Below are 27,157 nucleotides of genomic sequence, written 5' to 3'. Positions count from 1 at the left end.
TTTCGTGACAGTTAAAACAATTAACCAATGGAACAGCTTGCCTCCAGAAGTTGTGAATGCTCCAACATTGGAAGTTCTTAAGAAGATGTTGGATAGCCATCTGTTTGAAGTGGTGTTAGGTTTCCTGCCTAAGCAGGGGGTTGGACTAGAAGACCTTCAAGGTCCCTTCCAACTCTGTTGTTCTGTATTTCCAAATTCTGTATTTCCAATTACATATCAAAAATAGTGCATATCAAGACTAATTCAGTCTTTCACCTATATTCCATTTTGCTCGCAGCTTGACAAAGAATGGGGCGGGGGGGGGGGGGCTGGTTGATTGGAATGCAAGACTGGTGGGGGGATGGCCTCCAAGCATCATTGATTCCAGGGAGACATCACTCTGCTCCTCAAGGATACCCAGAGCAGAGACCATAGCAATGGTTGGCGGGTTCTCAAAACAAAATAAACAGAAGTGATTGGTGGATGCAAAGGACTGTGGGTGGCCCATAGAGAAAGGGGGAATTATATGAGGATCCCGGAGCTGGTTTCACTTCTTCTGTGCCAATGTGGATTTATTCAGTAAAGTTTATACTCTTGGTAAAATAATGTCCCAGGAGTTTCTTTTTCTAGATTCCCCAACTGGACAGTTGATAGTACAACTGTGAGAAACTATTATTGTTGTTGTAGTTGACTCATGGCCAGCTCCTCTAGTAACAGATTTTGAACCGTCGGAGCATCGGAGACCTGTGTGGCTCTCGTAGGGTTCAGACAGAGAAGGGGAAGGAGAGATGGAAGGTGAAGGTGCTGGAGAGGTAGAGGTGGGGACTCCTGCAGTGCCTGTGGAACCCCCAGTTAGAGCCTCGTCTGGGTCAGATGAGGAGGGAGTGATTAATAACCCTATCCTCAATGTGCAGGTATGCAGGATTATGGGAAGACAGGAGCAGCTGCGCAGACGCATAAGAAGATCTTAATCACAGCTGGAATTAGGGAATCCTGCAGCAGGCTCCAAAGATGAGGTTTTGTGGGAGAGCTGTTTGCAGGAGTTATCGTTCGTGGTTTAACAGAGACAATGAAACAGATCCGGAGTTCTGTCTCTAAACCAGCATCTTGCATCCTTGGAGAAAGCCCAGTTTTGGACAATTGTGTTTTGAAAGACTGTAGCTCTTCAACAATAGAGTGAGTACCTTTGCTGCAGCCCAGTTTGGAGGAATTATTTACAAACCCTGGGGGGTTTGAGACATTCGTTATCGGCTTGGCAGATAACGCCGATCTTTTGGTCATAAAAAGACATTCTGCTGCCATCATTGCAGCTCTCAGCCAATTTGTAAAGCAACATATTTTGTGTTTCGGAAACCTCCAGTCTCTGTGTGTGTTTTTCTCTTTCCTTGCTGCTCAACTGGCTCGTCAGGCAGAAATTATGTCTTGACAGTGATAGCACACTGGAACAGAAATAGTTTCAGCAGACTCCTACTTTAGTAAGTCATGGAATTATTGTTTTAAAAGGGAAGATTTACTTTATCATAAAGATATCCACTATGATATGTTCTCGGCACAGTATCTCTTACCTCTCTGCAGACAGCAGCAATTTGTCCTTCATCCATGCACGTTTCTGTAACCACATCTGTCAAGGAACCCCCAGCCAAATACTCCATTACAACCCAGAGTTCATCTCCAACAAGGTAACTGAAAAAAAAGAAATAGGATGCATTTGTAAAGTTATAGGCCAGTATTTTGCAGCAAACCACCCCAAAATTAAAACATTTCAGGATAAGAGTCTCTTAAAAGAGATTTACAATAATGTTGCAGTATTATTGTATCAATAAAGGTGCTTCCTAATCAACCAGCATCTCACTGAAAGTTAGTATAAACTTTCCAACAGTAAACTTTTGAAGAAATTTGGTAGGACCTTTTCTGATTAACACATTTTAGGGAGTTTTGAACTCATGAAAGTTTATTTATTTATTTATTGGATTTCAATGCCGCCCCTCTCCAAGGACTCGGGGCGGCTTATGTCTTTTCCTAAATTTATTAAAATTTCGTTGGAAGGTTTGTTATCATAGGCCAATGCTGTTCTCTTCCTACAGTGTTTCTAACAATAACAGAAATCAGTAAAAAGTGATGAAAGAAAGCAACGCTTGGGGTTACTTACCTATCTAAATAGTTCACAATGTTGGAATTCTTATTTTCCCTCATGACCAGAATTTCATTGATTATTAATTCCTTTTTGGGTTGTTGCTGCAGATTCATCTGCTTTATTGCCACCTGGAATTATATTATCCCCAAAACAAGAGGGAGGGAACAAGAAAAATAATACAGTTATTATATAATAAACCCTCCAGAGTAAGAGCTGGAAGATTACGGCAATGGCAACATTAAAATGTGTATTTACACCACTTTATTTGTTTTTTATTGATGTATTAGATTTGTATGACGCCTTTCTCCAAGGACTCAGAGTAGCTCACAGCATATAATACAGTACAACGGCAAATCTAATTAAATTTAAAATTACAATGTAAAAATCCAGTCTTTGGAGAGGGGCGGCATACAAATCTAATAAATAAATAAAATCAATCATACCAGTTCAATCTCATTTCGTTGTCCAGGGGGCTGAAACCTAATTGCCCCAAGCCTGGCGACATACAGGTGAGTCTTTGGAAGGCAGGGAGGGTGGGGGCAGTGCGAATTTCCACGGGGGACCTGATTCCCGAGGGTCGGGACAAACATAGAGAAGGCTCTTCCCCTAGGCCCGCCAAACGACATTGTCTGGCTGACAGGACCTGGAGAAGGCCGACTCTGTGGGACCTAATCGGTCACTGGGACTCATACGGCAGGAGGTGGTCCCGCAAGTAGTCTGGCCCAATGCCATAAAGGGCTTTATAGGTCATTACCAACACTTTGTGTCCAGAAACCAATCAGCAACCAATGCAGTCCGCAGAGTGTTGGAGAAATATGGGGATGCCTTGGAGGCCCATGACCACTCTCGCGACTGCATTTTGCACGATTTGAAGCTTCCAAACACTCTTCAGAGGTAGCCCCATGTAGAGAGCATTGCAGTAGTTGAACCTCGAGGTGATAAGGGCATGAGCAACTGTGAGTAGAGACTCCCTATCCAAATAATACTTTGCATATAATATCTGTCTGTTAAGTAACTGCGGGCTCCTGTGTCTCTTCTTCTCTGATTGTTTTCTAGGTAGCATCTCTTACCTCCTTTCCCTAAGACCCTCCTTTCCCTCCTTCTCACATTCCATTGCAGACATTAAAGTTGATGTATGAGAATATAATTTTAATGTATAGAAGTTAATCATTATGAACTGTATCCTAACACCCTTCCTTTTCAGTTTGGATCATTCTGACCCAATTGTGAGAAAAATGACAAATAGAGGAAATCCTTGACTTACAGCAGTTCGTTTAGTGACCGTTCAAAGTTACAACAGTACTGAAAAAAGTGAATTATGACTTTTGCAGCATCCCCTTGATCATGTGATCAAAATTCAGATGCTTGAATACTGGTTCATATTTATAATGACTGCCATATCCCAGAGTCATGTAATTACTTCCTGAGACCTTCTGACAAGCAAAGTCCAGGCGTTATCTAGATTCACTTAACAACCAGTTTAGCAACTTACTAACTGCAGTGATTCACTTAATAACTGTAGCAAGAAAAGTAATGAAATGGAGCAAAACTCACTTAGCAAATGCCTCATTTAACAAGAAAAAGTTGGGCCCTCTATTGTGGTTGTAAGCCACGGACTTCCTGTATTGAGATGATAACTCAGTCAAAACCAAACTAGAGGAAGTTCAATGTCATTTTCTGCTTTGATCAATCAATATGTAGATCACCCTTTGGTCAATATAAATAATGGCACACTATCTTACATATGTTACATGCCATTGAGAAGCTTTAAAAATATCTGACCCACTATTTTTTGATTGATTGATTGATTGATTGATTGATTGTTCAAATTAAGAGTCAACTGACCTCCATGGGCATTTACATAGAAAACCTCAGGTCTTTACAGAGATCTTTCTTTAATTGGTATCTACAGATATCTTTGGAAAGCAAAAGTTTTATCCAACTGTTAAGAATTAATGATGGAACCCTTAAGTAGGAAATGTTTCACCAAAGCACTCTAATACCTGGCTAGAAAGGTGAGTGTTGTATTAATTAACACACCAGCTGGATTTTAGCACCTGTTTCTCCAGCCATTTAATGTAGAATCTGGAAGTACATGAGACCACACCATAAACTGTAGAATCCACACAATACAGCAAAATTGCCTCACCTGTGCTTTCTGATACAACCAACCCACAATATTCCACAAGTCTTTATGTAGTTCTTTTGGCTTTTTAACTTTTTCTTAAATCTATCAGAATGAGTTCTATTTATAGTTTATTTATTTATAGATGCCGGAACCTCTGGGCACCTAATGTATACTGCTCAAAAAAATAAAGGAACACTCAAATAACACATCTTAGATCTGAATGAATGAAATATTGAATACTTTGTTTTGTACAAAGTTGAATGTGCACAACAGCATGTGAAATTGATTATCAATCAGTGTTGCTTCCTAAGTGGACAGTTTGATTTCACAGAAGTTTGATTTACTTGGACTTATATTGTGTTGCTTAAGTGTTCCCTTTATTATTATTTTTTGAGCAATGTATATCATGTAGTAGATAATATTTTATTCCCTTATCTTTCCAGATCTTCTTCTCTTATGACTTGATATACTTTTTTTCATTAAAGAGAATGCTGTTTTTTAAAGGCTGTACTAAATGAAGTATGATATTCCTTGTCATCCTTGAAGTTACAAGACAGAACTGAAGGTATCCCTATCCTGAATTGGCTTGGATGGATTTTAACAATCTACCAGGTGTTCATATACTTATACAGTGATCCCCCGCTCGTTGCGAGGGTTCCATTCCAGGACCCCCCGCAACGAGCGGGTTTTCGCGAAGTAGCGCTGCGGAAGTAAAAACACCATCTGCGCATGTGCAGATGGTGTTTTTAACTTCCGCAGCGCTAGCGAGGAGCCGAAGATTGGGGGCGGCGCGGGTGTTTTAAAACGTCGCCGCCGACATGGGGGGCTCGCTAGCACCCCCCGAACCCCCAACCTGGGTTTGGGGGGGTGCTAGCAAGCCCCCCATGTCGGCGGCGACGTTTTAAAACACCGGCGCGGCTTTCCAATGAGTCCCGAAGACAAACGCGGAAGTTTGACGTTTGTCTTCGGGACTCATTGGAAAGCTCCGATCGTTTTAAAGCAGGCGCGCCGTTCTCCGCTGACTTCTAAAGCAGGCGCGCCGTTCTCCGCTGACTCCTAGCGAACTTCCCCGCTTTAGAAGTCAGCGGAGAACGGCGCGTCTGCTTTAAAACGCGCGCCTGCTTTAAAACGCGCGCCTGCTTTAAAACGCGCGCCTGCTTTAAAACGATCGGAGCCGGCCGGGCGAAGGGCGAAGGGCGAGCGGGTGGGCGAGCGAAGGGCGAAGGGCGGGCGAGCGGGTGCTGGGGGGGGCTTCGCCCTCCCGCCAGCAAGAGGGGGAAGACCCAGGGAAGCCGCCCAGCAGCTGATCTGCCCGGCGCCATCTACGCATGCGTGCCCATAGAAAAAAGGGCACGCATGCGTAGATGGTATTTTGACTTCCGGGTTCAAAATTCGCAAATTACCCTGTTCGCAATGGTTGGGGACGCAATAACCGGGGGATCACTGTACTGTATATGGTGTCATGGTACCCGAAAAAGGAAGGAAGGAAGGAAGAGGAAGGAAGGAAGGAAGAGGAAGGGAGGGAGGGAGGAAGGAAGAGGAAGGGAGGGAGGGAGGAAGGAAGAGGAAGGAAGGGAGGAAGGAAGAGGAAGGAAGGGAGGAAGAAGAAGAAGGAAGGAAGGAAGGAAGGAAGAGGAAGGAAGGAAGGAAGGAAGGAAGGAAGGAAGGAAAAGGAAGGAAGGAAGGGTTTGTTCTTTGTACCCATAAGACTTCATCTCATTTAGGACATATGCAGAACAGCTGTATGCAAACCATGAACTGCATCATTAGGTTAGTGGTCCAAACAGTGAGAATCTTTGGATGATCAGATTTCCACCCAGAAAAGAAACAAGTCCTCAATGTTTCAAAGCAAAATAACCCTGAAACAAATGGCATCACACTCACCTCCTGCCCTGTAGCAATGTCTATTGCTGTATAAACAGTACCCGAAGCCCTGAGGAAAAATAAAAAGGGGAATCAAGATGTGACACATCAGCCAGAGAACAAAAACAACTTAATAATAACAGGAGAAAGATCAACAAGCTTGCTATCCCAATGTGATTATGTGGGTCATATCTATTCTAGCATCTCTACATTGAATTGAGATGTTTAAAGAATCTGAACACTCTTCCGCGGAGTCCTTAGTGATCTCCAAGTGTGGTGACTTTCTTGCAGACGTTTCATTGCCAAACTAGGTAACATCATCAGTGCTAGAAGCTCTGAATTCTCTTCCCTTCAGCCTGTTCTCTCTTTTTTCAGCCTCCAAGCATCAAGATAGGAGATGGTTTCCCAAGCTTTTGCTGGATAGAGAATTCTCGGAGTTGAAGTCTTCACATCTTAAAATTGCCAAAGTTGAGAAACCCTGAGAAAGGATGTCAACTGCTTCTTCTCTACAGGCTGGGATGGCTGTGTAAAGTTGGAAATCATCAGCAGGCTGTACCCCAAACAGTCACATGACCTTCCCCAGGGATTTCATGTAGTTGTTGAATACAGGAGAGAAAGAAATGACCCCTGTGGCACACCGCATGTTAGAAGCTCTCATCTCTACACCACCACAGATTCAAAGCATCCACTGAAGAAGGAATGGAGCCATTGTACATAACAGTTGGGCTTGACAATATATAAACAATGAATGCTATAGCTTGAAGAGATTGGTGGTGGAGACTGCCATAAGAGGGTGTCAGAAGCGTGATTCTCTCTGTGTTATTTTCTTTGTTTGGTATTGCTGCTTGCTATAGTAAGAACTGTGTGTTCAATTATGGTTTATGTATTTGTACGTTGTACAAGTAAGGCTTGTAGTATTGTTAATGTATTGAGAGTTATTGACTGATTTGACTGTTTATGACTAGACTGTTTAACTTGACTATGATATTTGCTAAAGTAAATACTATTTTATACACTTTAATATATCTGGTGTGTATGACTGAACCATTACTCATATCTCCTGGATATCTGCTGGAATTCCATGTTTCCTTTGTGTATGTGCATCTTTCACAACTCAGGGATCACTCTGCACATTCCTTAACAGTCATTGCCCACAATGCCTCCAATACCCAAGCCTTGTGGTGGGGATTACTAGATAATCCACTAAGATAATGTGGTTTGGGGTATCAAAGAGCTTCTACAGGATCAGGAGAAGGCAGTACTCATCTGCCAGAAGGTAACTGGGAAGGTTGCAAATGGCAATCATAAGGCCCAGAATGCTGCAACCATAATAAATACATGCTGGTTGCCAAGAGCCTAAATTTTGATCACATGACTGTGGGAACGCTGTGATGGTTATAGCAACAGCAATAGAACTTAGACTTACAGTATATACCACTTCACAGGGCTTTACAGCCCTCTCTAAGCGGTTTACAGAATCAACATATTGCCCCCAAAAGTCTGGGTCCTCATTTTACCGACCTTGAAAGGACGGAAGGCTGAGTCAACCTTGGGACGGTGAGAATCGAACTGCCAAACTGCTGGCAGCAAAACTGGTCATACGTCAATTTTTCTTCAGTGCTGTTGTAATTTGGAAGGTCACCGAATGAATGATTATCAACTGAGCAAAAATTCTGCCTCTCTCTCTCTCTCTCTCCCTCCCTCTCTCTCTGTATCTCCTATATTTAAAGAACATTGTATTATAATACAGTAATAAGCTATACGCCTAAGGGTGATTAAAATAAACATCACACACTGTTGGGGTTAGCTCTGGCCCAGCTCCTGCCCCAAGGACTGTGGATGTGGGGGAGACATCCATATGCTGCAGGCCTGGTTTGCCCCCGGTGGAATCTGAAGATGAAGGCTCCTCTGACCAAGAAGACGTGAGTGACAGGGGGGAGGAGAGTGTGGCAGACAGTTAAGAAGGAGATCAATTATCTAGCTCCTCCTTGGATTCAGAACAAGAGTTAATGATACAGCCACGCATGCGGAGAGCGATGCATAGGCAACAACAACTGAGAGATTATTATCAAAGAAAATGAGGCCACCTGTGGTTGGGTGGGGCTGTGGTAATTAGTGAGGCTGCTATAAATAGCAGCCTGTGGGTTTGACCATAGTGTGGAGGATTATCTGATCGTTGTGTTTCATGACTGTTTTACTGACTGACTTTTTGTGTGCTGATTTTTCCCCGCTTTGAAACTAAACCAGAACAAAGTGTGTTTCACTTTGTGAAAGAAGGACTTTGAATTACCTCACAGCTGCAAGCTAAGTATCACAGGACTGATAAGGGACTTGTATAAATTACCAGTTTGTTTGGAGATGAGTGCTCTTTGCTATACCAAAAGAGGGCTTAGTTTAAGTGAATTTTCATTATAAAGAACATTGTTTTGAATTTTCAAACGTGTGTGTGTCTGAAATTTGTACCTGTGAATTTTTGGGAGGATTCTACCAGAGAGCCCGACAGAACACACACACAAAAAAATAAAAAAATATGTTGAGGAAAAAAATAAGAACTTTTTAATAGCAACACAACATAACCCCAATATAATATCTGTATGTATATACCGTATTTTCGGTGTATAAGACACACTTTTTTCCTTCCTAAAAGAGGCTGATAATTAGGGTGTGTCTTATACTCTGAATGTAGCTTTTTTCCCCAGCTGCTAACGGTCTTCCCAGCTCTTACCTTGCAGGCTCTTTTATTGTTTCTCTCTTCAAAGAATATTTTCCAACCCCTAAGTCTTTGCAGGGTTTTTTTCATTACTCTAACTTGCTCAGAGGAAGTTTCTTTCCAGCCCTAACCAAGTGCTAATGATGTTCCCAGCTCTTACCCACTTGCAAGCTCTTTCATTGTTACTCTCTGCCAAGAATGTATTTCAAACCCTGTCTTTGATTTTTTTTTTCATTCTCCATTTGCTCCAAATGTTTCTTTCCAGCCCTAATCAGGTACTAACAATGTTCCCAGCTTTTACGGCTTGCAAGCTCTTTAATTCTTACTCTCTGCCAAGAATGTATTTCAAACCCTGTCTTTGTAAGTTTTTTTTTCATTGCTTTACTTGCTCCAGATATGTCTTTCCAGCCCTAACCAAGTGCTATTAATGTACCCAAGCTCTTTCACTCTCTGTAAGGAATGTTTTCCAAGCCCCAAGTCTTTGCAGGGTTTTTCATTACTCTAACTTGCTCTGAGTAAGTTTTTTTCCAGCCCTAACCAGGTGCTAACAATGTTCCCAGCTCTTACCAGTTTGCAAGCTCTTCCATTGTTACACTCTGCAAAGAAGAATGTTTTCCAAGCCCTAAGACTTTGCAGGATTTTTTCCACTGCTCTTCTTGCCCAGATTGTTTCTTTCCAGGTGCTAATGATGTTCCCAGCTCTTACTGGCTTGCAAGCTCATTCATTGTTACTCTCTCAGAATAAAAAAAAAATTAAGCCCTTAACCAGGGAATAAAATAATGTGCCGAAACTGACCAGACTAAGGATGCTAGTCAGATGAATACCTGGTAAGCAGACTCTTTTCCCTAATTTCCTCCCCCCAAACTAAGGTGTGTCTTATATTCCAGTGCATCTTATACTCCGAAAAATACGTTTGTATGTTATTGTTTTGATAGTTTTTTTCTTGTTTAATTAAAGAGTCCTCCGAGAGGGGTGGCATATAAATCAATCAATCAATCAAAGAAATAAGGAAGGAAGGAAGGAAGGAAGGAAGGAAGGAAGGAAGGAAGAAAGAAAGAAAGAAAGACTCTGAGATGGAGCCCATTGCAAATTTCACTCATCAAAATCAAGAAGGAAGACAGATGGTGAATGTATACATTTCTAGTCTTCTGATTTGTATTATTTGTGTTAAGAAATCCCACTGGGGGGCAATTTCAAATTAGGGTCATGCTCCGGTATTTATTTAAAGAACTGTATGCTGCTTCACAAATCCCAAAGCTGTTTTGCAAGGAAATTCTGTGCAATCCATGGGCGATCTCATCCCCAATTCTTTTGCCTGATCTTATACTATGGAAGTAAAAGTACAATTATAGTAGTAGCAGCTGGTAGAGGTATCTGCTTTGCTCAACCCCAACACAACAACAGCGTAGCCGGAATTATTTAGTGCAATTAAGTCTAGTAGTCACTATGTTCATACAGATTTACTGGTGATAGATAATTTCCATTATATTTTAATCATTCTGCACTCAACTTAGTCTTTCGGTCGAATACAATGTTTTCACTGGCAGGGAATGTTTCATTTTAATATAAATGCAAATGGAAATGGGATTTTTGGTGACTAATAGGGGTGTTTAATCCAATTTGTTTACACAAAAAATTAATTCAATGTATTCAAGGCTGTCAGGGCAGAACCATGGCTCCTGAGCTTAGAGGAGTCTGATTTGTATATTTTATTTAGAAAAGCCTGTTTACATCCAGGCTGAGCCTCTTGGGGGGACCAGGAAAAAAAGAGATTTATTGGCAAAGAAAGTGCCTTTTGAGATTGACTTGCACCTACAGTTCCCAGTCAGAATTTATTGCAATGCAGCTTTTCCATGGGAAAAGCTAAAGCAAGAAATTCTCTATGCATATTTTCAAGGGCACGCAAGCTAAACACATTTATATTTCTATCCCATAAAAAAGGCAATGTCTTGCATAAACATTCTAGGATCAATGGAGCGTAGCTCTCCAGGCCAAAGGTAAGAACAGGCATCTTGTTAGCACCACTTTTTGCTTTCATGCAGCATGTTTCACACAGGGTCGGCGAGAGCGTCAAAATCTGAAACATGGTGGACAGGAAGTAATGGTCTGAGTTCGCAGGGCATCGAATAATTCACAATTCACCATGCCCATCTTGCCACCAAGTCACCACGGAACAACTCGATGCAGATAATTCCATGTGGGATAACTAAGGTGATAAATTATTATTTTATTACTTAGGAATTATTTAGATTTTAATTTGCCAGACTGTCCATGCTCAGTTCCTGCAATCATTCTTCATATGGTATAGTCTCCAGTCTCCTTATCATCCTGGTTGCCCTTTTCTGCACTTTCTCTAGAGTTTCAATGTCTTTTTTTGTAGCGTGGTGACCAAAAACTGGATGCAGTACTCTAGGTGTGCTCTAGTTAAGGCTTTATAGAGTGGTATTAGTACCTCCCTAGTCCTTGATTGTATCCATCTATTAATGCAATTTAGGATTGCATTGGATTTTTTGGCTGCTGCTGCACATTGCTGGTTCATATTTAGTTGGTTGTTTACTAAGACTCCAAGCTCCCTCTCACAGCCTCTACTATTGAGTGTGGCTTCACTCAGTTTATATGTATATCTTTGTTTTTTCTTACCTAGATGTAGATAATACATGATGGTCCATTTTGAAGAAAACATGACGATAAAAAGGAAACAGGAAGAAAGGAGTACTAACCCTTGGCCAATTTTTTCAAACCGTGTATATTTCTTCTTCGGGTCTCCAACACTCACAATACTTCCTAAAAAAAACCCAAGAAAAATTAACCTTGGTTAAAACATACATTAAAAAGCCAAGACAAAAGAGAGTACACAATTCCCAAATAATTTTGGAAAAAAGAATAGTTTGTAAGAAATTCTTAGTCTGGAGAAAAGTATTAAGGTGAGATTCAGGAAGCAAAAGAAAAAAGATCAGTTGTAAAAAAAAAATAGGCTACAATGCCAACTCAATAGTTTAAAATGGCAAAATATTTATTTGGGTGCCACCATTCAGATGTTGAAAAAAAAAATAAAACCACACAGTGCTTCAGTTTCAAAAACTATACCTTTGGAATCAAAAACCAAAGACCAGTAGAGTCTTATAACACTTCCTGTATGCTTTAAAAAAAACCCTAAATTGTGTCATTGATATGGATCGTTCATTCTTCTCTGGCTGGTGGATTAATACAACAAAAACATTTTATACAAAGTGCAAATCAAACTTGCTATTCCAAAATCTTTCTATACTGAGTATTTTCCCTATCAACCTGTTGTATAAATAGTTTCAGATGTGATACATAATTTGCTTCTCCCTAAATTTCCAAAGACCTACTGCTTCAACTTCAATTTTTTTAAAAAAGCCTATAAAATCTAATGAATTCACAAAATCTCTTGAAATTTGCGCACTCCTACTAGATTTGGCAAGTTGAACTGATCATTACATTTTCCATTTTTGCTTGAGAGCTTATGTGATTTTGGCAATGTGATCAATTCCAGTGTTTTCACAGAACAGCTCATGAAGTATTTATTAGGTTACTAGAGTTGGAAAGGACTTTATAGTAAGAGCCAGGGTGGTGCAGTGGTTAGAGTGCAGCACTGCAGACTACTTCAGCAAACTGCTAGTGTAGTGCAGAAGTTCAAATCTCACCACCGGCTCAAGACTGACTCAACCTTCCATCCCTCTGAGGTGGGTAAAATGAGGACCCAGATTGTTGGGGCAATATATGTTGACTCTATAAAACATTTAGAGAGGACTGTAAAACACTATGAAGTGGTATATAAATGTTATTGTTATTGCTATTTAGTTCAACCTGTTTCTCAAGCAGGAGTCCCTCTATATATAACACTTATTGGAGATTAAGTGTTATAGAAGAATAAGTGTTTTATATATAGGTGTTTAGGAAAATTTGGGGTTTGAGCAGAGCACTCTTGGCAGAAAGTTGCAGACTTAGAAAAAACTAAAATACTTAAAATTAATTGAGAAGCAGCAGAAGATTATGATGGCATTATGATAAGCATCAACACATTAGTCTTATGATAAATTCCATTGAGAATTGTAGAAAGCTACTTCCTGGTTATATTAAAGACTGAAATAAAGGAAGATTTTGTAATGGACTGGGGTCTATTTCAAAAAGGTCTTTAAGAAACTGATTGCTGATAAAATTGAGATAAGAAGATTGAGTTTTAAATATTATAACCCAGATGGAGAAGATGAGTAATGGTGGTAGCACTATGTATTGATATAACACATCAAAATATTATTGGAAAAACTAGTTTAAACATGTTCAAATTATATAAAAAAGTTACTTAATCTTTTTTAGTTGCAATATTCACATTTATTTTATACATAATCTATTTTATTATTATTTATATATAATCTATTTTATTATTATATAATATGATATACTTTGTTATTGGAATAATTACTTTATTAGACTTTTTGTTGCAATATGAAGAATTATTTTATATATAATCTATTTTGCTTAGATGATTATAAGAAAAATGCTTTTTGAAATAATTAGCTCAATAGATTTGTAAGACCCAAATAAGATGTGAATTTGATGATCAGGGATTAATTATTGTAATGTTGTAATATTAGATGGAGAAAAGCTATATTTTAGGAGGTTTTTGAATATATATTATATGTTTCTACAGTTCTTTTGTAAACGAAAGAGATTTGAGCCTCCATTGAGTAAAAAGTAAAAAGTAAAAATCTGTATATGTTTGATAATAAGCTTGATTTTGTGTTGGAAACTATGCATTGTTTTTTTACTTTATATTGGAGAAAATTTTTAAAACATTTATGATGGAAAGGAAACTGATGTCTGACTTATATATAAAATCTTTCAATGATTTATTTGAAGGATAATGGCCACCATGTCTTGTATTGTATATCTGTCTATCATCCATCCATCCATCCATCCATCCATCCATCCATCCATCCATCCATCTACTGATCTACCGATCTACCGATCTACCGATCTATCTATCTCTCTATCATCCATCCATCCACCCACTCACTCACTTACCTACCTACCTTCCTTCCTAATCAGAGTTCCCCAAACTTTTGAGTTTTGCAGACTGGCCAAAGGGGGTGGGGACCGTTCTGCATGAGCAGTCAGCAGTTCCATTGGCATGAGTGGCAGGCACACACGTTCACCACTCACACAAATGGAGCGTGCATGCACGTGCTTGCATGTCGCTCATGCACACGCGCATAAGCTCACCCATCGTTTCCACAATAGGTTCCAAATGGCTCATAATCCAGTCATGGGCCCTGGCCTGGGAGATTGAAATGAACCTTGTTTTGATTTCTGTATTTATTGTTTCTTTAAGGATTATTAATGGTTTAAAACATTATGTACTGCAGAAGCAGTACAGTGGTACTTCTACTTAAGAACACTTCTACTTAAGAACTTTTCTAGATAAGAACCAGGTGTTCAAGATTTTTTTGCCTCTTCTCAATAACCATTTTCTACTTAAGAACCTGAGCCTGGAAAAATTTCCCAGGAAATTTGAGAGCGGCACAAAGGCCCAGCCAGTTTCCTGCATTCCTCCTTTAATCCTGTCCATCTCGGGCTTTTCTGGATTGCCAGATGAGCCTTTTGGTGGCGCTTAAGGAGGCTTTGGCAGCCCAGAGCGAACGAAGCATTTTCCTTTCTCTAGGCACTTGGAGAGCGCCCAGAGAGAAGAAATGCTCCCTTCACTCTGGACAGCGACTGTCCTCCTCCTCTTCTTCTTCCTCCTCCTCCTCTTCCCACCCAAATTCCAAGCTTTTATTTCTTTCCTAATGGGTTTGTATGCATTATTTGCTTTTACATTGATTCCTATGGGGAAAATTGCTTCTACTTACAAACTTTTCTACTTAAGAATTAAGTTCTTAAGTAGAGGTACCACTGTATTTCTGCAAAACTGGTCTCCTTCAGAAGGAAGGGACATCTAAAAATAATCATTATTATTATTACTGCTGCTAGAATCATCAATAACTCTATTTTGATTGTATTTCTATTCAAGGACATCCAACATAATTAAGACATAAGAAGACTAAGCCCTTAGCCTTATATACTCCTTCACAGTACTTTACAGGCTTCTCTAAGTGGTTTACAGACTCAGCATATTTACCCCAACAATCTGGATCCTCATTTTACTGACCTCAAAAAGATGGAAGGCTAAGTCAACCTTGAGCCTGGTGAGATTTGAATTGCTGAACGGTTGGCAGACAGCATGCAGCAGAATTAGCCTGCAATACTGAATTCTAATCACTGCGTCACCATGGCTCTTTGGTATCAACCCAAATCAGTTTAGTTTACTTATTTTTAGTATATTTATTTGCCAAACATATATAAGATTACAAATACAATTATAAACATGATTGTGAATATATGAGATGGTTACAAATAAAAGGGAACATTAGGACAGGGAGAGTAGGCATGTTGGGGGAACCAATTATTTGGGGGAAAATAGGGTGTGTGTATGAGCGGCAGTCCCTTTGGGACAGTGGCATAGAAATATGTATGTATGTATGTATGTATGTATGTATGTATGTATGTATGTATGTATGTAAATATGTATGTATAAATAAATAAGAAAAAAAATTCCCTTTTTAATTAAAATTAATAATAAAACAAAACCATCTCTCTCTCTCTCTCTTTCTCTCTTTCTCTCCCCCCTCTCTCTCTATTTCTCTCTCCGCCCTCTTGCTCTATCTTTCTTTTTCTCATTTTCTCCCTCTTTTTTCTATCTCGCTCTGTCTGTTGCTCTCTCTCTCGCTTTGTCTCTCTCTCTTTCTTTCTCTCTTTCTCTCTTTCTCTCTCCTGCTTTCTACCTTGCTCTGTCTTTTGTTCTCTTTCTCTGTCTTCTTCTTCCTTTCCCTCTCTTCCTTTTTTTCTCTGGAGGCCGTGGAAGGTTTTTCTTATTTTGAGACGTACCGGAAGTGCTCGGGGAAAGCATTCCGAATGAAGGGGTTGCGACTCGAGAGGGGCGGGGAAGGCGCTCCCGGAGCGCTCGGAGAAAACCCTCTCATAGCATGGGAGCGCTTCGGGTACGCCTGCCCCACCTCTCTCGCAGCCCCTTCGCTAGTGGCCGGAGGAGGAGGAGAAGCCGCAGCCACCACTGCTGTGGGAGGAGCCATGCCCCAAGGCGGGAGGTGGAGGAGGAGAAAGCCAGAGAGAGGGGCGGATCGGGCAGGCAGCGGCGGGAGGCCAGGGGCGGGAGGGGGCTGGAGGCACCTGGGGCAGGGGGCAGGGAGGCTCGGCACCAGCACCGGCACATTCGCGGCTGGCGGGGGCGGCCGGCGCCTCTCGTTGCGCAGCCTTAAAAAAGGCTGCACGGGAAGTTGTTTTGGGGCACGCGCCTTAGAGAGAACATTGGTGTGTGTGCTGTGTATGTGTGTGTGTATACTGCTCAAAAAAATAAAGGGAACACTCAAAGAACACATCCTTGATATGAATGAATGAAATATTTTCATTGAATACTTTGTTCTGTACAAAGTTGAATGTGCACAACAGCAGATGAAATTGATTGTCAATCAGTGTTGCTTTATTTATTTATTTATTTATTTATTTATTTATTTATTTATTTATTTATTTATTTATTTATTTATTTATTTATTTATTTATTTATTTATTTATTTATTTATTAGATTTGTTTGCCGCCCCTCTCCGTAGACTCGGGGTGGCTAACAACAATAATAAGACAATATAAACAAATCTAATATTTAAGTTTAAGTTAAATTAAGAAACCCTAATTTGAGAAACCAATCATACATACAGACATACCAAGCATAAATTTTATAAGCCTAGGGAGAAGGGAATATCTCAATTCCCCCATGCCTGACGACAGAGGTGGGTTTTAAGGAGCTTTCGAAAGGCAAGGAGGGAGGGAGCAACTCTGATCTCTGGGGGAGGGGGTTGGTTCCAGAGGGTCAGGGCCGCCACAGAGAAGGCTCTTTCCCTGGGTCCCACCAGATGGCATTGTTTAGTTGACAGGACCCGGAGAAGGCCAACTCTGTGGGACCTAACTGGTCGCTGGGATTTGTGCGGCGGAAGGCGGCCTCGGAGATATTCTGGTCTGATGCCATAAAGGGCTTTATAGGTCATAACCAACACTTTGCTTCCTAAGGGAACAGTTTGATTTCACAGAAGTTTGATTTACTTGGAGTTATATTGTGTTGCTTAAGTGTTCCCTTTATTTTTTTTAGCCGTGTGTGTATGCATACATACATACATACATACATACATACATACATACATACATACATATTTCAAACTTGCAAAGAACTGATAAAGTGATCCTTCTGGTATTCAAACCTTGGCTGCTTTTGCCGTGCTAGATAGTGCTTTTACACTCTAAGCCACAGGCTCTCATCCCTTTTATCAGCTGAGCCAGGGAAAGATTGCATATTTTTCTGTCGAGTCACCTGGTATACCCAAATATGGGAGGGATAGCTGATGAGAACCAAATAGATCTATGCTAGTCTCCCTTTATTTCTTTATCAGTTCTTTGCAAGTTTGGAAAATATGGTTTGTAGCCTGGATGGCCCCTGGAGTGGGGCTGAAAGGCAAAAGGAAGCAGCATGCTCCCTCCCATATTTGGATATACCAGGTGACTCGACAGAAAAACATAGAAATAAATAAAGGATGACTAGTATAGATCTATTCCAAGCTATTTAGCTCTCATCAGCTAGCCATACCTTTCTGGAATTTGAACTGGAACTTCTTTATCAGTAAGATGTAAAGCTTAAATAGTCTGTTGTGTAAGTGACTGCCTGCATGGCCCCTGAAGTGTGGCTGAAAGATGAAAGGAAGCAGTATGCTCCCTCCCACATTGGGGTATACAGTGTTCCCTTGACTTTTGCAGGTTCGAACTAGGCGAAAAGTTTGTACCACGGTTTTTCAAAAATATTAATTAAAAAATACTATTTTCCCTATACCACGGTTTTCCCCTCCAGATGATGTCATATGTCATCGCCAAACTTTCATCTGCCTTTAATAAATATTGTGTTAATAAACTTTAATAAATAAGCATGGTGAGTAATAATCTAAATGGTTGCTAAGGGAATGGGAAATTGCAATTCATTCTCGGAACGCATCCCCCATGAAAGTCGAGGGAACACTGTACTGGGTGATCTGGGAAAAGGAAAAAAAACATTTACATATATCGTGTATGTGTGTGTGTGTGTGTGTTTGAGGGAGAGAGAGAGAGAGAGAGATAGGGAGGATGGGAGGGAGGGAGGGAGGGAGAGGGAGCGAGAGAGAGAGACAGACAGACAGACAGACAAATAGAGAGATAGAGACAAAGAGAGAGAGAGCCAAGTAAGAATATATTAAAATTTCAGAATCAAAATTTGAATAGCAAGTAATTTAATCAAAGACCAAAATGTTTATTTTATACTATATACCGTGGTGTATCATGTTCTTTCATCCCTCCCAGAATCTAATAATGATAGAATAGCCTCCTTTTCACACACCCTTTTTATATCCAGTACTCTAAGATATTAAATAATAATCCAATTACCTTAAATTAGATAAACATCAGTGTATTGAAATAACACAATGAATCAAGATTTATATTAACACAATAAAAGGGGAGGTGTATGATGGCTCCCTTTTCTTTTATGGGTTATTTCTAGTCATGATCATTTGTGAGTCATTATCTGCCATGATTTCAGAAAATAATTAACAATGAATTTGAGGAGAAATAGACTCCTATGACATCTTTGTAAAGACGGGTAGAAGAAAAATATGGAAATACGAGAAAATGTTGCTAACAAAGGAAGGAGGTGTAGCCTAGATTTTCTTTCTTTTAAAAAAAAATCTTAATTCATCCTTAATTCTTTTATAATTAGCCAGAGAGAGATGTGTAGTTATCCATGCTTCAGAAGCGTGACAGAAATGTTAAACAAGTTTTCCATCTCCAACTCAAAGTTGGCTCAAAGGAAAACCTTGGAGCAGCGGTCCCCAAACTACGGCCCGCGGGCCGGATGCGGCCCAACGAGGTCTTTTAACCGGCCCGTGGCAAGCTCACGAGATTTTACTGGTCGATAAAATAAGCTCCCGAATCTCCTGTCAACTCACCGCGGTCGGCTGCTCAGCGAGGAGAAGGTGGAGAGGTAAGGGGGCGGGGAGGAAAGCAGGACTGCAATTGGCCCCTTCCTTTGTTGCCTTTAGAGAGAGAAACTGTTGCTGCCCTATGGCAGAGCAGCAACAGTTCCTCTCCCTAAAGGCGAGAAAGAAATTGGCCAATTGCAGGCCCGCTTTCCTCCCCGCCCCCTTGCCTCTCCACCTACTCCTCCCCTCCTCCTCCGCGGTGAGTGGACGCGAAATTCATGAAAAGGCGATTGGCAATTGAAAAACTGTCCACTGAAAGTCACAGCTAAGTGCACCATGGCTAAGTTTGTATGTGGGGGGGAGGCGGCGGCTTGAAAACCCCTGACCTCCATCGCCTCCCCCCCACGGCACAAGGCGAGCACACCTCGCCGCTGACACAGGCGGCGGGGACTGCCCTGTCCCCCTGTCCCCCCTGCGCAAAACTACGCAGCCCCAGATCGCTCGCTTCTCCAGCCAGCAAAGCCAACTGCCCGGCTTTGCTGGCTGATGCAGGAAAGGAAAGCGTCACATTTAAAAAGCACGCCACTTTCTGGGACTGCGGCGCCGTGGTGGCCTTCAAGCGCGGCCCTTCGCGGCGCCCCACAACCCGTTCCTGCAGGAAGAGATCGGGCACTTTACCGGGAGGTGGAGGCAGCTGGGTGCCGGGGAGGGCGAAGGAGTGGATGCGCCTCTCAGCTGCAGAGCGGAACGGGGGTGGAGATCAGCGGCGGAGTCCGGCGCTGGGGCCATGCGGGACCGCTCATCCAGGCGCGCGTGGACCGGCAAGCCTGGATGAGCAGTCCCGCATGGCCCCAGGCCCCCAACGCCGGACTCCGCCGCTGATCTCCACCCCCGTTCCGCTCTGCAGCTGAGAGGCGCGTCCACTCCTTCGCCCTCCCCGGCACCCAGTCGCCTCCACCTCCCGGTAAAGTGCCCGATCTCTTCCTGCAGGAACGGGTGGTGGGGCGCCACGAAGGGCCGCGCTTGAAGGCCACCACGGTGCCGCAGTCCCAGAAAGTGACGTGCTTTTTAAATGTGACGCTTTCCTTTTCTGCATCAGCCAGCAAAGCCGGGCAGTCGGATTTGCTGGCTGGAGAAGCGAGCGATCTGGGGCTGCGTAGTTTTGCGCAGGGGGGGCAGGGGGACAGGGCAGTCCCCGCCGCCTGTGTCAGCGGCGAGGTGTGCTCACCTTGTGCCGTGGGGGGGAGGCGATGGAGGTCAGGGGTTTTCAAGCAGCCGCCTCCCCCCCACACAGAGATAAGAGAGAGAAAGAAAGAGAGGGACAGAGAGAAAGAAAGAGGGACAGAGAGAAAGAAAGAGAGGGACAGAGAGAAAGAGACAGAGAGAAAGAAAGAGGGACAGAGAGTAAGAAAGAGAGGGACAGAGAGTAAGAAAGAGAGGGACAGAGATAAAGAAAGAGGGACAGAGAGAAAGAAAGAGAGGGACAGAGAGAAAGAAAGAAAGGGACAGAGAGAAAGAAAGAGACAGAGAGAAAGAAAGAGGGACAGAGAAAAAGAAAGAGAGGGACAGAGAGAAAGAAAGAGGGACAGAGAGAAAGAAAGAGAGGGACAGAGAAAAAGAAAGAGAGGGACAGAGAAAAAGAAAGAGAGGGACAGAGAGAAAGAAAGAGGGACAGAGAAAGGGAGAGAGAGAAAGAGAAAGAAAGGTAGAGAGAAAGAGGGAGAGAGAAAGAGAGTGAGTGAGAGAAAGAGAAGAGAGAGAGAAAGAAAGAGAGGGGGAGAGAAAGGAAGAGGAGAGATAGAAAGGGAGAGAGAGAGAAAGAAAGAAGGAGACAGAGAGGGAGAGAGAAAGAGGGAGAGATATAAAGAGAGTGAGTGAGAGAAAGAGAAGAGAGAGAAAGAAAGAGAGAGGACAGAGAGAAAGAGAGAGAACTAGAAAGACAGAAGGACAGAGAGAAAGGGAGAGAGAGAGAGAGAAAGAAAGAGGAAGAATAAATATTAAATATTGTATTTGTTCCCATTTTGTTTTTTACTTTAAATAATGTATGTGCAGTGTGCATAGGGATTTGTTCACACGTTTTTTTAATAGTCCGGCCCTCCAACAGTCTGAGGGACAGTGAACTGGCCCCCTGTGTAAAAAGTTTGGGGACCCCTGCCTTGGAGCATGGTAATCAAGTGCCTATTACATTATTAAAGGAAGAGAAATGAAAGTTGACAATAATCAAGGAAGCAAAATGAGTTTAGAGATTCAGGGCAGGGAACCAGATCGAACTGGGCTCCATTAATAATGCTGCTCAGCCATAAATGTTTTGTTTCACAATATGGCAGCAAAATAGCCTTTTTACTATATTAGCATATGGGTTGTCTGGCATATGGCTTTAATTTTCTATTTATATTATACACCATGCAGAGTTGGCTGGAATGGAATGGAAGATGGGTAGAAGGAAGGAAGGAAGGAAGGAGGGAGGGAGGGAAGGAAGGAAGGAAGGAAGTTAGCCACCTGAGTCCGTGAGGAGAAGGGTGGCCAATAAATCTAATAAAATAAAATAATAAAATAAATAATTCTGGCCAATCAAACTGAGGATATAAATTGGAACCGAATGGTTGCACTGCATACAGCATTCTTCACTTGGATAGTGAATTAAATCATTTCCTAAATTCATGCAATGGTTTGAGCATGGGTTTGGAAAATTATAAATTATTTAACCAAAAGTAAAAAAGAGTCCCTCCGGCTTTACTCTGGTAGTTGCTACTGGCATAAGGAGGTGGTGCTCATCTATGTTTCATGGCTATTGAGCCAGTGTTGTCCATTTAGACATTTTCATAGTCATGTAGCCAGTATGATCTCAGGGAGCAGTGTTACCTTCCTACCAAAGTGGTACCTATTTATCTACTTGCATTTGTATCTAAAACTGGGGTGGTGCAGTAGTGCAGCACTGCTACTTCCGCTAACTGCTAGCTGTAGTTCAGTAGTTCAAATCTCACCACTGGCTCAAGGTTGACTCAGCCTTCCACCCTGGGTAAAATGAGGACCCAGATTGTTGGGAACAATATGCTGATTCTGTAAAACCACTTAGAGGAGGCTGTAAAAGCAATGTGAAGTAGTATATAAGTCTAAATGCTACTGCTATTGTTTTGAATTGTTAGCTAGCAATAGATGGAGTAAGGACAGGTTCATCTATTGTGTGGTGCTGGAGTCTCAAACCTGCAGTGTCTTAATTGCTGAGCCACTGTGCCACCACAACAAAAGTAAGCCTGATCCTTATGTTATGTGAGAAATGCAGCTGGTAGGTCTTAGCCTGATGCAGTGTACCATGCCATCACAATCTATCTTCTCACTGTAATTAGAAGACCTTAAAAGTAGTCGTGGTTGTACTTCTCGAGGTTTTCGTTCTTTCTGTCATTTTCCTAACTCCGTTACGTGATTTTGTCAGCAAATGACTACGACAAGAGAAAAAGAAATGCTCACTTAATTTCTCTAGAATCTCTTCATCAGTCATTTTCGATTTCTTCCGTTGCCGGTCTGTGTTTCTATACAAAGTGCTTGTGTTTGAATTTTCAGGCTGGGGGACTGTTGACTCTTTCACTGAGGCTGGTGAAGCAACAGGCTCTATCACTGAACGTGTGTAAATCTGGAACAGAGAAAAAAAAACCCACAAAGAGCTGAGATTGGTGGACCCCCAAACAAATCCTCAGTGAATTGTCTTGCAGAAGACAACCGGTGGTCTTTCGCCAGTCCATAAATACTCCATTCCTCCCCAAACATTTAATTTAACCTTTGGGCGAGCAGGGAATGGATTTCAGGACTTCTAAAATGCCTTTCCATTTATGACCAAATGCCAGAGCAAGAGGTCCTCTCCATTTTTTCATGCACTGAAAAAAAATTGGCATTGTCAAATAAATATTGCAAAGTCTTGGGTCAACAGATTAATTTCAGGGGATGAATACAAACCATTCTTTATAAAAAAAATATATCTTGACATCATAAATTAGTGAGGGCTCTTTGCTGTATTATGGATTTTCTCCTTCTGAACTAGGCCTTGTGAAAGGAAGGGAAATTCTGCATTTAGCTGCCTCAAATCTATTTTCTTTTATGAAGTAATCCTGGTTCTCAGAAACACTCTTGAAAATGAAATTTGTGCTAAGAAAGAAAAGGTAACTCAAGTAAGTTGAGAATCTGGAAAACAATACACTACCCTCCTCCTTGAGCTATATAAATTAAAAACCTGGAGAAAGCAAAGATTATAACTTTTTAAAAAAATTTAAATTCCGCATCTGCTGCTTTTTAATTCCTGGCCTCCTTCAGCAGATGGCAAGCAAAAGAGCTTACTGATTTAGTATGTTCTGGGCGTGGGGCAATCACAGGGGGTGGCTCGTTGTCATCCTCCTCCTCTTCATCTTCTTCGTCCTCTTCTTCAGAAACTGGGGGAGCCAATGGTGGCTCTGAAGCTGTTTTCGTGCTCTGAAAGGTTAAGAGTTGCAGAAACTGATGAAGCTCCAGCCCAGTTACAAAACTAAGCACCCTGCATCTTCAACTGCTCCTATCTTGATGTTTCTACCACCCATCAATTCTGTGCCTCTGCTGTTGAGATTATATGGAGTGATTCTCAACTATCGCAACTTGAAGATGCATGGACTTCAACTTCCAGAAGTCCTCAGCCAGCATACTGGCTGGGGAATTCTGGGAGTTGAAGTCCAGCATCTTCAAGTTGCTATGGATGGAGAAACACTGATATATTTTAAAACAAACTCAAAGCACCAATTGATTGTTTAGATATTATGTGCCATCTGCCTTGACAGTGAGACAGGAAAACAGGTACCACACTCTTCTCTGGCAAAGATTTACAAGAGCAACCTTGTCCCAAGTCTTCCATCCTGCTAAGCCGTAAAGTTGTGTAATACTATCTACACAGTGTGGCACAAAGTACAGATGGGTTTGTTTTAACATGGCATTCTTTTGAAACCCTGGCTTTTAACACGGTAAAACTAGCCGGTGGAAATGGTGACAAATGGGGATACCAAATGATAAGATTATTACTGCAGTGAAAGTTGATAGCATGTGCAGATTGGCAGGGATGGGGAAAGTTTTTAGAGGTACAGCTTTGATATGATATTTTTATTCAGAGTTTTCCTAAACTTGAGCATTTCTAGGTTTATATTCATAGAAGATGTTCAGGAAGAGTTTGGACAACCATGTGTCTTATTTAATAGTATAAGATCTCCTGCTCAAACAGAAAGTTAGATTAGAAGAACTCCAGGATTCCTTCCAACCGTGTTATTCTATATTATTTTATAGCAATGACTAAACTGCCTGGGGAATTCTGGGAATTGAAGTCTATATATATAGAATATAGAATAAAAGGGATTAGAAGGGATATTTAGAGATCAATATATACAAAAGCAAAAATCATGCAAAAACACAAGAATTAAAGTAAGCAATCTTAGAAATTGTGCTCAGAACCTTCAGCTCCATTTTATTAGAGAGTTAATTAAGGGCAAAAGTTTCTTAGAATGTTTTTAATTTGTGCATCCCATGCCATTTGCCACTAACACATTCATTTTCCACCTGTTGACTTTATATATTTATATTATTTGTGCCCTATAACAATCATTAAGTGCTGTACCTCATGATTCTTGACAAATGTATCTTTTCTTTTATGTACACTGAGAGCATCTGCACCAAGAATAAATTCCTTGTGTGTCCAATCACACTTGGCCAATAAAGAATTCTGTTCTATTCTATCTTGAGTTATGTTTCTTTCTCAGCTTCTCTCATGTTGGAATACACCTGGTATGGAGAAATCTACATTTCATTGTACCTATCAATTTTAAAAATGTAGCCATGTTTGCAAAAATTTCTCGTCTATGAAAGAATTTGTGCTTTGTAGACGTGCCTTATTTCACAGAAGCTTTGCAATATGCCACTCTTATCTGCCGCCACAGTATGGTCTTTGTTGTCTAGCTGGCAGGGCAAAATTAAGTCCCGCTACATGAAAAATGTCCCCGATCAGTCATTTAGCATTAAAAGCAGGACCACTTACATTTAATGCAAAATTAGTGTGGACTGCATTTAAATATATTGGTAGATTCCCTTGCTAATGTGCATTCTGCTGATATAAAATCATGAAATTGATCGTGTTTACCCTGGTATACAGCAAGTTAAGCCAGAAAATAAATGGAATTCCAGAATATAGAAATTCATTAGCAACTAAGGCAGGGTACTTACCGAGGGATGGGCTGCAATGTAGCCATGGGCACTTTTATCTGCAATGGGCAAAAGAAAATCTATGATGGTTTGATTATTAGAAATGAAGAAGGAAGAACATTTCAGGTTTCAGGGTCTACCTAGATGGTGAAGGTTGATTCTGCCACAAAATGATGTAGTATGGGAAGCTTTTGTTCAATGGACCAGCTTGTCAAATCTTCTTTCATCACATTTTATTTCACTGGCTACCCCACTTACTGTATAATCTTCCTTGTTTCCATCAAGATAGTACTATCTATCCCAAAGGTGTGTCTAACATGGGCAAATTTTAGACTTGTGCACTTCCACTCCCAGAATTCCGCAGCCAGTTCTTAAAAGTTGCCAAGGTTGAACACCCCTGGTTTATCCCCTGAGCTTCTCCAATCTTCCTTATTCTCCATATTTGCTATTTTTATTTCCTCCATCTAGATATAGATAGCAAATATGGATAATCATAGATGGGTGCGAGAGAGATACCTATTTTTATCTCCCCTCCCGCAGATTATTTTTTAAAAAATCCCACTTGTCATCAACAATTCCTGGATTTGAACTTCTCCCAAAGACATTGCTAGGGAAGAGATTGTGCAGTCTAGAGTTCCCAGCCACGTGCCATCTTCACCCCCACATTCCAGAGCTTCCCATCACCAACCCATCTTCTTGAGGTTGCATCTTCACCCCCACATTCCAGAGCTTCCCATCACCAACCCATCTTCTTGAGGTTGCCCTGAAGTCTACTCTCCACCCCTTTCCCCTCTTTTTATTTGATCATGCTTCTTGTCTATCGCCTTTTCTCTAACTGTTTTTTCTGCAGCCCTCTCCATATTGGTGATGTTGTCATGTTCAATCCCTCACAAAGATCCTAGTAAATTACAAGCTATCTTTATTTTAAAGCAACCTCTGGAGATTCAGAGCTATTTTACCAGAGGAAAAGAGATAGCAAAATATTGAATACGATGCAGCCATAACATAGTTCTGTTTGGACTCAACGTGGCAATTGAAGAGAACACAGTTCAAAGTGTTAAATGAAATCTTTTAACATGTCCAGCATGGACATTATTGAGTCACATTTGTGCAGGGATAATATTCTGAGGGCCTCATAGTGGACATGACTGAAAAAAATGGGCTTGATTACAGCCCAAAGTAGGCAAGTCTACCAGTTTTGTCTCCTTTTGACATCTTGTTCTGGTAGCAGGATCTCAAAGATGCAAGAATTGAGAGGCCGGGCGAACTAACACCCGGCAGACATTTGCAGCAGGCGGGAAGCAACTCGTCTCTGCCTACTAGTCAGGGTGATCGTGAGAGCACCCCAGAGAATCCTGTCAGCTGCTCATGCATTCTGGGAAGAGGGGGCAGGGCTAGCTTTCTATAACAGAGCCTGATGGCCCCCCCTTGCATCCCTTGCCCTCCGAGCTCGATGCCCTACAGACACCCACCAACCCTCCCCTCAGTCCAAGGTGTTTTTTAAAAAAGGTTGCCTAGGGGGGGCGAGTAGGAATTTTTTGCAATCCTGAGCATTTATTACGGATTGTTTTTTCACCTACTCCATCCTGGATGAGTGAATTGGATTTGTGGTTACGGGGTACATCTGGCAACAATTGGATGTATATGTATTTGGTCACTATATGGCAGAAACGGGGCGGAAAGGGTATCAGTAGCAACTGTGTGTTCTCCTTTGGGCATCTTTTGTAAGATGATTGGCACCCCCATTGGACAACTCATGCTGCCTAACTGGACGGAGCGGTGTGAAGGAGGTGCCCTTGGGGCTCACCTACGTCATTTCCGGTTCCAGGTCATGGGGGGTGAGCCCTCCCACATGCTGGGTGTGGCTTTCGGGCTGGGTGCAGATGGGGCATGCCTCACCCTGACGAGGCATGGAGGTATGCCCATTAGTTGCCCAAGCATGTTGTGTTCAGAATCTCCGCCCCATTTAGTGACCCCTGCAGGTCTTTCTGTTAATATTTAATAAAGTGACCCATTTTAACCAGCTTGGTGTCCGAGTGTTCATTTCCTGTCCAATGCAATAACTGTTACT

The 27,157-nt window shown here is 41.6% G+C and overlaps 1 protein-coding gene across 8 annotated transcripts in view; it reads right to left on the bottom strand.

Moving 5' to 3' along the window:
* The window catches only part of PAK3 (p21 (RAC1) activated kinase 3), a 252,788-nt gene that overhangs the window by 12,826 nt on the left and 212,805 nt on the right, over window positions 1-27,157 (bottom strand). For all 8 annotated transcript variants that reach the window (XM_070759569.1, XM_070759570.1, XM_070759568.1 and 5 more), the window contains 7 exons: window positions 25,108-25,145; window positions 23,212-23,343; window positions 22,351-22,513; window positions 11,535-11,598; window positions 6,126-6,174; window positions 2,129-2,241; window positions 1,545-1,662 (listed from right to left, as the gene is read on the bottom strand). In XM_070759569.1, the coding sequence (XP_070615670.1) occupies window positions 1,545-1,662; window positions 2,129-2,241; window positions 6,126-6,174; window positions 11,535-11,598; window positions 22,351-22,513; window positions 23,212-23,343; window positions 25,108-25,145 (677 nt within the window). The remainder of the gene's footprint in view (window positions 1-1,544; window positions 1,663-2,128; window positions 2,242-6,125; window positions 6,175-11,534; window positions 11,599-22,350; window positions 22,514-23,211; window positions 23,344-25,107; window positions 25,146-27,157) is intronic.

Source organism: Erythrolamprus reginae, chromosome 8, assembly GCF_031021105.1.
Source record: "Erythrolamprus reginae isolate rEryReg1 chromosome 8, rEryReg1.hap1, whole genome shotgun sequence".
NCBI lineage: Eukaryota > Metazoa > Chordata > Lepidosauria > Squamata > Dipsadidae > Erythrolamprus > Erythrolamprus reginae.
This window is presented reverse-complemented; position numbering and strand designations above follow the sequence as displayed.